The sequence below is a fragment of the Leptodactylus fuscus genome, chromosome 1, assembly GCF_031893055.1.
Source record: "Leptodactylus fuscus isolate aLepFus1 chromosome 1, aLepFus1.hap2, whole genome shotgun sequence".
Classification (NCBI taxonomy): domain Eukaryota; kingdom Metazoa; phylum Chordata; class Amphibia; order Anura; family Leptodactylidae; genus Leptodactylus; species Leptodactylus fuscus.
In genome coordinates this window covers 33,576,999-33,590,368 of record NC_134265.1, presented here as the reverse complement: position 1 = coordinate 33,590,368, position 13,370 = coordinate 33,576,999, and the positions used below count along the sequence as shown (strand labels likewise).

The 13,370-nt window shown below is 45.5% G+C and overlaps 1 protein-coding gene across 1 annotated transcript in view; it reads right to left on the bottom strand.

The window, feature by feature from the left end:
• The window catches only part of ITGA2 (integrin subunit alpha 2), an 86,685-nt gene that overhangs the window by 4,553 nt on the left and 68,762 nt on the right, over positions 1 to 13,370 (bottom strand). Inside the window, exons 20-27 of the mRNA XM_075269561.1 lie at positions 12,202 to 12,343; positions 11,722 to 11,814; positions 11,366 to 11,442; positions 11,022 to 11,105; positions 9,177 to 9,279; positions 8,084 to 8,194; positions 6,225 to 6,329; positions 5,501 to 5,614 (exon numbers count right to left, since the gene is read on the bottom strand). Coding sequence (XP_075125662.1) covers positions 5,501 to 5,614; positions 6,225 to 6,329; positions 8,084 to 8,194; positions 9,177 to 9,279; positions 11,022 to 11,105; positions 11,366 to 11,442; positions 11,722 to 11,814; positions 12,202 to 12,343 — 829 coding nt within the window. The remainder of the gene's footprint in view (positions 1 to 5,500; positions 5,615 to 6,224; positions 6,330 to 8,083; positions 8,195 to 9,176; positions 9,280 to 11,021; positions 11,106 to 11,365; positions 11,443 to 11,721; positions 11,815 to 12,201; positions 12,344 to 13,370) is intronic.

Genomic DNA, 13,370 nt, shown 5'->3' with positions numbered 1-13,370 from the left:
CGCTATCCACTAGAGGCGCTGTGTTACTGCTTTTAGGGTAGATTTGCCTTAACAAGCCATATAATAGCTGTGCACTGAGTGATGTCCAATATCTGGACCCCTCTATGGTCCACATATTATACATTTCTATATACCTATATATTATATAAGGGTGGGATACACTATACGGCAGGTCAGTAGCTCAGTCACATAAGGCTCCATCTGTCAGTACTTGACCACTTCATGTCCAAGCCATATAAAGTTTAGTAGCGATCATTTAGTTAGAATATTTTCCACGGCTCTTGCATCCATGGCAGATGTGTCTTCTAACTACTCTTTCCACTCGATACGTTCCCGTTGCGCTTGCCATGTTATGTTCTCATGTCTGGGTGATATCGCCTTCTGTGGATTGAGTTTGTATTACACTTTCCAAAAACAGAAGGAACTCCTGCACTGCACGGCCAAACTAAATATTTCAATGTGTTTTCTAATGTTATACTATAGAAATACAAGTACACGGGGATCACAAGGTGTCAGGAGAGGTGAGCACCAAACTGTCAGTCCTATGATGGATCCCCCCGTGTGTATGGGGGCACTCAGAGGCAGCGCACCCACTGCAGAATGTGTAATGGGGCCCCTACTTAGTGTGTTTCATATAGAATAGTGGTATATTTTAGGTGACCGGTACGCGGCTCGTGGTCCGGTAGCACTTGCTATTACCGCACCTCCTGGTTGTACTTTACTGGGTGGGTACACCTTCCTACAAATTCTATAAGAAATAAAGGTCATATGCTTCATACACATTTTTCTCTACATCCCTGTGACTTGAAGCTCTTGGGCACCATGCAAATTGGGTAACTGGGCCAACAATGTGCGATCCATAATAGTGATGTCTTTCTATGTTATAGAGAGGTCTTTGGGCCACCCGAGGCTCCTGGGCTTGGAAGTGATTTCCACCTCTGAACCCCCTATAGCTATGCCCCTGAATGGCTCAACTTAAAGGGGTATTCTGACATTTACTGGGTGTGCCATACTCTTGATCTATCCACAGGACAGGGGGATCTGTGGGGTCCGACACCTGGACTCCGCAAAGCCTCCAGGTGTCCGAAGCAGAAGCAGTGGATAGGAGGAAGCGGCTTAAGTAATGGAAGTAGAGCTGTCCTCCATATAGTGGTAGCCCAAGTAATAGAAGTAGAGCTGTCCCCCATATAGTGGTAACCCAAGTAATAGAATTAGAGCTGTCCCCCATATAGTGGTAACCCAAGTAATAGAATTAGAGCTGTCCCCCATATAGTGGTAACCCAAGTAATAGAATTAGAGCTGTCCCCCATATAGAGGTAGCCCAAGTACTAGAATTAGAGCTGTCCCCCATATAGAGGTAGCCCAAGTACTAGAATTAGAGCTGTCCCCCATATAGAGGTAGCCCAAGTAATAGAAGTAGAGCTGTCCCCCATATAGTGGTAGCCCAAGTAATGGAAGTAGAGCTGTCCCCCATATAGTGGTAGCCCAAGTAATAGAAGTAGAGCTGTCCCCCATATAGAGGTAGCCCAAGTAATAGAAGTAGAGCTGTCCCCCATATAGTGGTAGCCCAAGTACTAGTATTAGAGCTGTCCCCCATATAGAGGTAGCCCAAGTAATAGAAGTAGAGCTGTCCCCCATATAGTGGTAGCCCAAGTAATAGAAGTAGAGCTGTCCCCCATATAGTGGTAACCCAAGTAATGGAAGTAGAGCTGTCCCCCATATAGTGGTAGCCCAAGTAATAGAAGTAGAGCTGTCCCCCATATAGTGGTAACCCAAGTAATGGAAGTAGAGCTGTCCCCCATATAGAGGTAGCCCAAGTAATAGAAGTAGAGCTGTCCCCCATATAGTGGTAACCCAAGTAATGGAAGTAGAGCTGTCCCCCATATAGAGGTAGTCCAAGTAATAGAAGTAGAGCTGTCCCCCATATAGTGGTAACCCAAGTAATGGAAGTAGAGCTGTCCCCCATATAGAGGTAGTCCAAGTAATAGAAGTAGAGCTGTCCCCCATATAGTGGTAACCCAAGTAATAGAAGTAGAGCTGTCCCCCATATAGAGGTAGTCCAAGTAATAGAAGTAGAGCTGTCCCCCATATAGTGGTAACCCAAGTAATGGAAGTAGAGCTGTCCCCCATATAGAGGTAGCCCAAGTAATAGAAGTAGAGCTGTCCCCCATATAGTGGTAACCCAAGTAATGGAAGTAGAGCTGTCCCCCATATAGAGGTAGTCCAAGTAATAGAAGTAGAGCTGTCCCCCATATAGTGGTAACCCAAGTAATAGAAGTAGAGCTGTCCCCCATATAGAGGTAGTCCAAGTAATAGAAGTAGAGCTGTCCCCCATATAGTGGTAACCCAAGTAATGGAAGTAGAGCTGTCCCCCATATAGTGGTAGCCCAAGTAATAGAAGTAGAGCTGTCCCCCATATAGTGGTAACCCAAGTAATAGAATTAGAGCTGTCCCCCATATAGTGGTAACCCAAGTAATAGAATTAGAGCTGTCCCCCATATAGTGGTAACCCAAGTAATAGAATTAGAGCTGTCCCCCATATAGTGGTAACCCAAGTAATAGAATTAGAGCTGTCCCCCATATAGAGGTAGCCCAAGTACTAGAATTAGAGCTGTCCCCCATATAGAGGTAGCCCAAGTACTAGAATTAGAGCTGTCCCCCATATAGAGGTAGCCCAAGTAATAGAAGTAGAGCTGTCCCCCATATAGTGGTAGCCCAAGTAATGGAAGTAGAGCTGTCCCCCATATAGTGGTAGCCCAAGTAATAGAAGTAGAGCTGTCCCCCATATAGAGGTAGCCCAAGTAATAGAAGTAGAGCTGTCCCCCATATAGTGGTAGCCCAAGTACTAGTATTAGAGCTGTCCCCCATATAGAGGTAGCCCAAGTAATAGAAGTAGAGCTGTCCCCCATATAGTGGTAGCCCAAGTAATAGAAGTAGAGCTGTCCCCCATATAGTGGTAACCCAAGTAATGGAAGTAGAGCTGTCCCCCATATAGTGGTAGCCCAAGTAATAGAAGTAGAGCTGTCCCCCATATAGTGGTAGCCCAAGTAATAGAAGTAGAGCTGTCCCCCATATAGAGGTAGTCCAAGTAATAGAAGTAGAGCTGTCCCCCATATAGTGGTAACCCAAGTAATGGAAGTAGAGCTGTCCCCCATATAGAGGTAGCCCAAGTAATAGAAGTAGAGCTGTCCCCCATATAGTGGTAACCCAAGTAATGGAAGTAGAGCTGTCCCCCATATAGAGGTAGTCCAAGTAATAGAAGTAGAGCTGTCCCCCATATAGTGGTAACCCAAGTAATGGAAGTAGAGCTGTCCCCCATATAGAGGTAGTCCAAGTAATAGAAGTAGAGCTGTCCCCCATATAGTGGTAACCCAAGTAATAGAAGTAGAGCTGTCCCCCATATAGAGGTAGTCCAAGTAATAGAAGTAGAGCTGTCCCCCATATAGTGGTAACCCAAGTAATGGAAGTAGAGCTGTCCCCCATATAGAGGTAGCCCAAGTAATAGAAGTAGAGCTGTCCCCCATATAGTGGTAACCCAAGTAATGGAAGTAGAGCTGTCCCCCATATAGAGGTAGTCCAAGTAATAGAAGTAGAGCTGTCCCCCATATAGTGGTAACCCAAGTAATAGAAGTAGAGCTGTCCCCCATATAGAGGTAGTCCAAGTAATAGAAGTAGAGCTGTCCCCCATATAGTGGTAACCCAAGTAATGGAAGTAGAGCTGTCCCCCATATAGAGGTAGTCCAAGTAATAGAAGTAGAGCTGTCCCCCATATAGAGGTAGCCCAAGTAATAAGAAGTAGAGCTGTCCCCTGTATAGTGGTAACCCAAGTAATAGAAGTAGAGCTGTCCCCCATATAGTGGTAACCCAAGTAATAGAAGTAGAGCTGTCCCCCATATAGTGGTAACCCAAGTAATAGAAGTAGAGCTGTCCCCCATATAGAGGTAGTCCAAGTAATAGAAGTAGAGCGGTCCCCCATATAGAGGTAGCCCAAGTAATAAGAAGTAGAGCTGTCCCCTGTATAGTGGTAGCCCCAGGGAAGTGATGCTCTGTCCCTATTACTGCTCCTCCATCCACTTCAATAACTTTTGGGGCAGAGCAGCTGATTTGTGCAAGCTCCAGGTCTCACCCCACAGATCACATACTAATGGTCTATCCTTTGGATAAGTCACAGCATAAATTAAGGATTTGAGGCCTAAAACCCCTTTATGGACCTATATTTAGCCTGACAATGCGGAATATTGCTATCTCTACTGTTTCCTGACAGCTGTTCTTTGTCCAACATGGGGGACTTACAAAGATTTATTGAAGCTTAGCACCCTCATTGAGTGCTGACCTGTAAGGTTATTCTTATAGGGGTTTTCCATCTTTAGGTCCTAATCCCATTTCCACAAGTTAGAAAATAAAGGGGTTGCTAGACATTTATCCACTATCCACTGCATATTAAAGGGATCCTATCTTTCAAACACATTTTTTTCTAAGTAACACGTCAGAATAGCCTTAAGAAACGCTATTCTTCTCCTACCTTTCACTGTCTTCTCCGCGCCGCCAATCGCTTGAAATTCCTTTTTTTCTCGGTATGTAAATGAGTTCTCTCGCAGCACTGGGGGCGGGCCCTAGCGCTCAAACAGCACTTGGGGCGGCCCCAATGCTGCAAGAGAACTCTCCAGCGCCGCCTCTATCTTCTTCTGGAACGAGGTCTTCACCGCATCTTCTTCCGGCAGTGTCTTCTAACTTCTAGGCCTTGGGCCTAGGGCAAACCGACTGCGCATGCCCACTGGCCACGAGAAAACGGCCACTTCCAATACTATGTAAGCAGGCATTTATCTTGTGGCCGCGAGCATGCGCAGTCGGCTTATCCTAGGCCTAGCAATTAGAAGACACCGCCGGAAGAAGACACAGTGAAGACCTCGTTCCAGAAGAAGATGGAGGCAGAGCTGGAGAGTTTTCTCGCAACATTGGGGCTGCCCTCAGTGCTGTTTGAGCGCTGGGGCCTGCCCCCAGTGCTGCGAGAGAACTCATTTACATACCGAGAAAAAACGGAATCTCAAGCGAATGGTGTCACGGAGAAGACAACAAAAGGTAGGAGAAGAATAGTCTTTCTTAAGGCTATTCTGACGTGTTAGTTAGAAAAAAATGTGTTTTAAAGATAGGATCCCTTTAAGGTATCCACAGCTATTAAATATCTGATCACCGGAGGTCCGACTTCTTAGACCACCAGCAATCTTGTATTGGGAGCCCACAAGTTCCCGCCAATGCTCCATGTGAATGTAGCAGTGGTGCATGTGTGTAGCCATCACTCCATTCACTTATATGAGACTGCAGGAAAGGCAATCTTCTGCAGTCCCATAGAAGTGAATGGAGTGACGGCCTTAAAGCAACCAATCTGAAGACACAAAGTTGTAGGTGGAGGTAGACAGCATCAACATGAACCAATAAGGAGACAGGAGGCGTGTCTGTGACTACCTCATACACCTTATATTCATGGTTATCAGTCACTTACAGCTGCAAATGTCCCGTTCCAGATTCTGGTAGACACGTTAACAAAGTAATCTTCTCGGAGCTGAAGATCCTTCAAGAGACATTTGAATGTGACGCATCTTGTATTATCACATGTCTGAAAAAGATAACACGAGGAAGGGTAAGAGGATGACGGCACACCGTAGCGGATCATAATATGGCCGTTATATGGGCAGTCACCTAGGAATCGGGGCTCCTGGGGGTCCATGGCTGCATGAGATCTCTCACCAATTTTGCACGCATGTACTGTAAATGCACGAATGCTGCAACTAGTATTCCTATAAGCAAGGGCCCCATGACAACACTTCCTATCTTCCACTTAAGCTCCCTACACACGATCAAGTGTACAGGCCGAGACTCTTCCGATGGGGGATCCAAGGCTCCATTCTGATTATTATACAGCAGGTCCTACCCCGCTCCGTAATACCAGAGTGGAACAGAACCTCCCATTGTAGTCAATGGGGGACGGAGGACACTCAGATGTCATAAGAGTACATTGTACTCTACAATCGTCCCCCCTCGGCCTACACACTCGGTCGTGTGTATGCGGCATAAGAATGATTATGACTCCCACCCGGGAAGTAAATGGGGCCGGGTACCGTTTCCCGCACAACCAGGTGGCCAGAAACATCTCCATATAGGGAGAAGAGTTTCTCTGCCTTTTATACAGAACTCTCCGGAGTGCCCCTTTAAGTCGTACTACTTACCAATTCCTGGATATTGGTGAATTTCTCTTCTGTGAATGAAATCACATATTCCTTCTTTCCAATGTGAAGAGGATTGGTGACGGCATTGCAACTAATTCCTTTAACCTAGAAAAGCAATGAAAGCGTAAAGTAGTTTTCGCCTTCCAGCGGCTGCGTGCCAGTAACAGCCGGCTCAGGTTATGAGACCTCTCTCTGTAAATCCTTTGTCTGTTGAGGAGGCTCTAAGCAGCGGAGACCTGAGAAGGCCAGAACGGCCGCCATGCCATTAGAAATCGATACCATTTCCTTGCTGCACTTGCTCCTGGAGATGGATTCTCAGCCGTGTGTAGCAAGGAAAATGTCCCGAATACTTAGAAGAGAAGATCACTGGAAGGAACAGACGTAGATGAGGTGATTTTACTGCAGCAGGTTAATGGTTCTGCCAGGGACACTTTGTAACATGTTAATTCTGAAGATCTCTCGGTATTAAATATAATCCCGTATCAGGGGCAAATATAGCATTGGTGCAACCTGTAGAGCTGCACAGGGGCCCAGTAGGTCGGGGGCCCCATCATCCTACTACAGCTCAATACTGTCTATTGGTTTGCAGGTAGGTGTCTACACTAATGGACTTCATGACCATCCATTATTGGTGCAGAGACATAAGGGGGGCTCTAAGCTGAGATACTGGGCACAAGGGGCCCATATCTGTCCACAGGGCCCAGGACATTAGGGGCCCGGCAACAGCCACTACCGCTTCGTTTTTTTTTTTCTTAATAGGCCGTTACCGGCTGGAGTTAACAGGCTCTATTTACTTACCGACCCTGGCAGGGGCCGGGATCGGTAAGTGACGCCGCGGGCCCCACAAACACTCTTATTATACACAGGGGGTCTTTTCAGACCCCTGAGTATAATGATCGGAGGCCCGGGAGAGGTAAGGGAACATAAAAAATAGTGTTACTTACCTCTCCGGACACCAGACAGGCTTCGGGCCTAGTTGTGTGACGTCCATGATGTCACATGACCGGGGCCTGCGAGCCGGAGATAGGTAAGTAACTGGGTTTTTTTTATGTTGGTTTCCCCCCCAGTCTCTGATTATTATACTCTGAGGTATGGGGCGTAATATTAAGTGAAGGGGCCACTTTGGGGCATAATAGAGCGCGCAGGAATGCGGGGGAAGGGGGTCGGTCAGGGTCCTCGGCGTTGGTTGGGGGGGTGGGGGCATGTCAAAAGTTTGCCACAGGGCCCCGCCATTCCTAGTTAAACCACTATTCAGACGTCTGTGTCGGCCCCTCTACTGTATACAATGTATTGGGTAGTAAGGTGTCCTTGAAGTCTTTGTAGAGTCGATGAACTAGACTGTAGACTCTAGAACAGACCCTTAAAAGGGACTAAAATATCAATTGCCTGTCCTTAGGATAGGCCATCAATATCAATTTGGCAGGGCCCCTACATATCGCCATATTGGTTGCTTCCACTTCAGAGTCCAGTGGACAATTATGTTCATTGATCACTTTGGCCGGACTGCAGCTCAGTCCCATTCAATCAAATGGGGTTGAGCTGCAATACCAAGTGCGGCCACTATACAATGTATGGCACTGTGCTTTATAAGTAGTGAAGGGATCACAGCGCCCATCTAAACACTGCAGATGATCGTGGGGGTGCAGAGTTTTGGGCCTGCACCAATATGATATTGGTGACCGATCCTACAGATAGGTCATCTATATTTTAAACCTCTTTATAGGGTTGTCCCGCTTATGCCGTATATGCCAGAAAACTGACGTACAAGTCACAATAAATCTACCCCATTGTGGCATATAATACAATACATCATGATATAGGTGTGACCACAGTCTTACACTACAATTACGTAATCTCACCTGCTCTGTTTGGATATCTGTGATGTACAGTAACGGATTGTCCTTTTCGGTGAATCCCGGGATGTTCACCGTTATGTACGCCGCTGTCACCGGAATGGTCCCAGTACTGACCTAAAATACCACCACGGAAAATACAACAGTATAAATGAAAAAGTCAATGCCTTGAATGTCATGGGTGCTAAGGTTTAGGAACGAGATTAGAAAAAAGGATCTACATTTCTCAAGAAACAGCGCCACCTTTGTCTAGTGGCTAGTTGTAGTATTACAGGTGACAGCATTCTTACTGTGCAGTAGTTTCCTCCACCTAAAACTTTTGCACACACTGTGTATATTGGACCCTGCAGGCTGTATGTAGTCCACTATGTGCTATAATACATTTTCAGTCGTATACCTCATATCCCGGGACATTCTGGGGAGCGTAAAGCTGGATCTGCAATCTAGAAATTTCTTTTTTTCCTCGTCTTATTTCAAGTCTTCCTGTTTACTGCCAAGTCACATATTTCCAAAACTCTAAAATTTTCCACCAAAAAGACTACATATTCTCTAAGCAGACGGTCTGTTAGACACATCGACAGCGAGAATAGTGACATTAGAAATTCACACGTCTCAGGGATCCAAAATGTCCAATATTTAACAGCGTAACCCCGGAATAGGGGATAGGGTGTAGGTAGGAGAGTCCGACTGCTAGCACCCCTATCAATAACATGACGGGGGGGGGGGAACCTGCACCCTTGTCTGTATGAAGTGGAGGTATAGGTGCAACGTGATTCAGACATAGCATTTGGCCATCTCAGGGAGTCCTGAAGGGGCGGCCATATCATCACTTCCAGGCTCCTCCCCCAAAGGGCAAAGGTCACTCCAAATATTTGATGGGATTTACATGTCTCTTTTCTTCATGTTGATAAAAGTAAACTATTAACCCTTCCATTTGCCTTCTATTCTATGCCTAAAACTTTTGCACAATACTATAATATAATAATATAACTGTCTCTTAAGATCCTCGCAGGCGGAGTATTTGTATAATTCTTCAATGATTGATGACAAGCTTAAACAGAAGGAGTCAGGCCAAGGACATAAGAAATAACATGTTTACCTTGAGAGTAAAGTTAAGTTCTGGACCGATTTCTCCAAGATGATTTATGGTTGATGGAACGTGAGCCTCGGGGAACACCTCATAAAAGTTAATGCTTGTAGACCTAGTAATACATAAACATGGAGAATGGTAATACAGTAATACAACATGCAAGCAAATCCCTTGACAGGCCGCAATACACAGCACAACCACTGGGTGGCCACACAGAGACACATCCAGGATAGACATCTCATGACGAAATAACACTGTTATTGTGAAAAGCCTGTAATCTCACAACACACTTATCTGGACAAGTCCAGGCAATAGGGAGGTAAGAATGGGCAGGGGTATAACTTGAGGGGGTGCAGAGGGTTCAATTGCCCCCAGGTGAAAATCTCCAAAATTACCTGAAATGGTCACATACTATTTATTGTCTTATTTAAAGGGGGTTTTCAAGGGCTATGAAACCTGTCACCTGTCCTTAGGATAGGTCCTCGATATAGTGGTGAGGGGCCCGACACCAAAACCCCCATAGATCGAAGGGGCTGCCATGTTTGGACTTTTCACTGCTTACCAAGCACAGTGCCGTACATTGTATGGTGGCTGTGCTTGGTATTGCAACTCAATACAAACCCCATTCATTTGAGCTACAGAATGGGCACGTAATGTAATAATACCGTACAATGAGTAGGATTTTCCGTCAGGACTTCCAATTATCTGTCGCGTAGAAAAATTATTTTATCCAAAGGTTTTAAAGGGGTTATCCTGAGGATAGGCCATCAATATTAGATCTTTGGGAAACCGACACCCAGGACCCCCACAGATCAGCGGTACCAAGACAGCGCGGTTTGCGGCATTGTTTACATACTGTAAACCGTGTGGCTCATCCACCGTATAAATTATGTTGCCACATAGATTTCAATGGGCGTGCAGTATGTAAACAATACCACAAAATGCTTTATCCCGTTACTGGTGACCTTTGGGCGTTCCAGGTGTTGTACCCCCACAGATCTAATATTGATAGCCTATCCTTGAGATAACCCCTTTAACCCATATTAAAGAATCCATCAATCTGTCAGAGTTCAATTTAATTTAAAGGGGGTTTCCAGACTAAATATATTGATGTTCTATCCTAAAGATAGGCCACTAATATCAGATCTGTTGGGGTCTGATGCTCAGCACCCTCACCGATCAGCTGTTCTCAGCAGCAGATACACAGAGAATGGAGCAGGAAGCAGACACCACTATTCCATTAAAGGGGTTTGTGTAGGGAGTTAGGGGATCTTCACATAAATTCCGCCTGAAGTCGGTCTCCCATTCATTCAGCTAGTGGAAAAAATAAGCGTTGTGCTTGATCTTCAGGAGGATTTTGCTGATAACTTCCATTCAAATGAATAGAAGGCAGGAAAACACTGCCTGGCTGTTACAGAATATGAATATTTTGCAGTGGATTTCACAGCAGATTCAAATTCCTGAAGCTGAATTTTCAGTTTGTGTAAATTCCACTGTGTGAACATACCCTTAAACTTACCTGACCTTCTCTGATGGTTTTTGCATGTCTGACCCATGTGGTCACATGATTGGAACCAGCCCCCTCTCTCCTCTCCTGGTTTCACAGTAAGGCCAGCCCCCCCATAGCACAGACCATTGAAATTAGGAGGGAGGGGAGTGGTTCCGATCCTTTGACCAGGGATCAGGTCCAGCATGAAGTAACTGCCAGAGGTAACTTTAACTCCCCAGACAACCCCTTTAATTCTGTTAAAAGCTTGGCTGTTTTTGTACATTCCACAGAATCAAACAGAGAGTGCGGCACATGCGCATACATTATGTACCACATACAATCTGCAGGGTATATAAGCACCGTACCTTGTGAAGTGCATCTCTGTGTCATACTTTACAGGGATAGATATGTTCACCGCGTTGTCTTGCTCAAAATCTTCAGAACTTTCACTGCAGTACAATAAAGTGTGAATCGAATACTTGAAGAATATCTTTAAAGGGGGTTCCAGAATTAGAACAAAAACATAGAATGTGTTTGTTTTTTCAAAAAACAGTGCCACTCTTAACAATGGCCACGTCTGGTATTGCAGGTTATCCTTAATTTAGAGAACAAAGCTACCAGATATAGCCCATGTATAATAGTGGTCCAATTTTTGTAAAAGCTAAAAACAGACCCCCAAAAAAACTAAGACAACCCCTCGGCACAGTACCTTGTAGCCTGGAAGTAGATGAAAGCTTTATCCTGCAGATACTTGAGGTTGAAATCAAATCCAATATCAAATGTAACCTAGAAATGATATCAGAAGTCAGGACACACCAGCTCCAAAAATTCTAGGGGTGCCCGGGTTCCCCTATAGACCTGAATTCTCAAGGTTTGGCTATTGGTTGTGTGACCATCCTTCTATAGGCTTCCATGGGTTACGGTGATGGCCAACCACAACTTATGGCCTATGGCTATGGCTAGTACTATTTGATCATTTATGGCCAAAAATCTGAAGGAGATTTTTTTGGGGGTAATCCTGAAATTTATAACTTCAGACTAAATTTAAGCTTTTTCTTCCAATACCTTCTGCTGGTCCTTGAGGAAAGGGAATCCCACCAGACAGCTGACCGATCCCTGGATATTGCCCACTTGGCACAAGACTTCCGTTCCATCGCTCTGCAACAAAAGTATCAGCACGGATTGCAGAAAACATTAAAAATGTTCATTTTTTGAAAAAAATAAATAAATAAATATCCAATGTACCTAAAATTGGCTCAGATTTTGTGCAATTTGTGTCCATGACCTATGGGATATACTGTAGGTTACCAAAGAGGTAACATAAGACTGCAGGATACGCATACAATGGACTATTTCGTAATCATTTACCATGGAGACACATAGATCTGCAAAGGAGCTGCAGACACAAATTGGTACGAGATTTTTAATGAAAACTATTTGCAAAGTTGCTTAATATTTTATTTCAGATCCATTGGAACAATAATAAAGAAAATGGGTGCAAAAGTCAGTGCACCCTGTAAATCCATAGTGCAAAGACGGACTTACCGGAGAAGTGGACGAGGCAAAGAAAAGGTTTTCGGAGAACACCGCCTTCAGTTTTGAGTTGTAAGCGTTTTCTTTTTTATTCGTCAGTGTTACTTGGAACATCAGTCGTCTGTTTTTGTCGCTGATGACGTATGGAAATTTTCTGCGGAAAAAAAGGGGGGTTTTAGTTGTTTTTGCTTATAAGTCTGCAGATGGTAATTCACGTTATGCGTATATAGTATCTTCTCTATATATGGATATATGGCTACATTCAGTGGCGTAACTAGGAATGGCGGGGCCCCGTGGCGAACTTTTGACATGCCCCCTCCCCCGACCGACACAGACGCCGAAGACTATGACCGACCCCCTCCTACGTATTCCTCCGTGCTCTATTATGCCCCATAGTGGCCCCTGCACACAGTATTATCCCCCATAGTGGCTCCTGCACACAGTATTATCCCCCATAGTGGCTCCTGCACACAGTATTATCCCCCATAGTGGCCCCTGCACACAGTATTATCCCCCATAGTGGCTCCTGCACACAGTATTATCCCCCATAGTGGCTCCTGCACACAGTATTATCCCCCATATTGGCCCCTCCACACAGTATTATCCCCCATAGTGGCCCCTGCACACAGTATTATCCCCCATAGTGGCCCCTGCACACAGTATTATCCCCCATAGTGGCCCCTGCACACAGTATTATCCCCAATAGTGGCCCCTGCACACACTATTATCCCCAATAGTGGCCCCTGCACACACTATTATCCCGCATAGTGGCCCCTGCACACAGTATTATCCCCCATAGTGGCCCCTGCACACAGTATTATCCCCCATAGTGGCCCCTGCACACAGTATTATCCCCCATAGTGGCCCCTGCACACAGTATTATCCCCCATAGTGGCCCCTGCACACAGTATTATCCCCATAGTGGCCCCTGCATACAGTATCATCCCCCATAGTGGCCCCTGCACACAGTATTATCCCCCATAGTGGCCCCTGCACACAGTATTATCCCCATAGTGGCCCCTGCACACAGTATTATCCCCCATAGTGGCCCCTGCACACAGTATTATCCCCCATAGTGGCCCCTGCACACAGTATTATCCCCCATAGTGGCCCCTCCACACAGTATTATCCCCCATAGTGGCCCCTGCACACAGTATTATCCCCATAGTGGCTCCTGCACA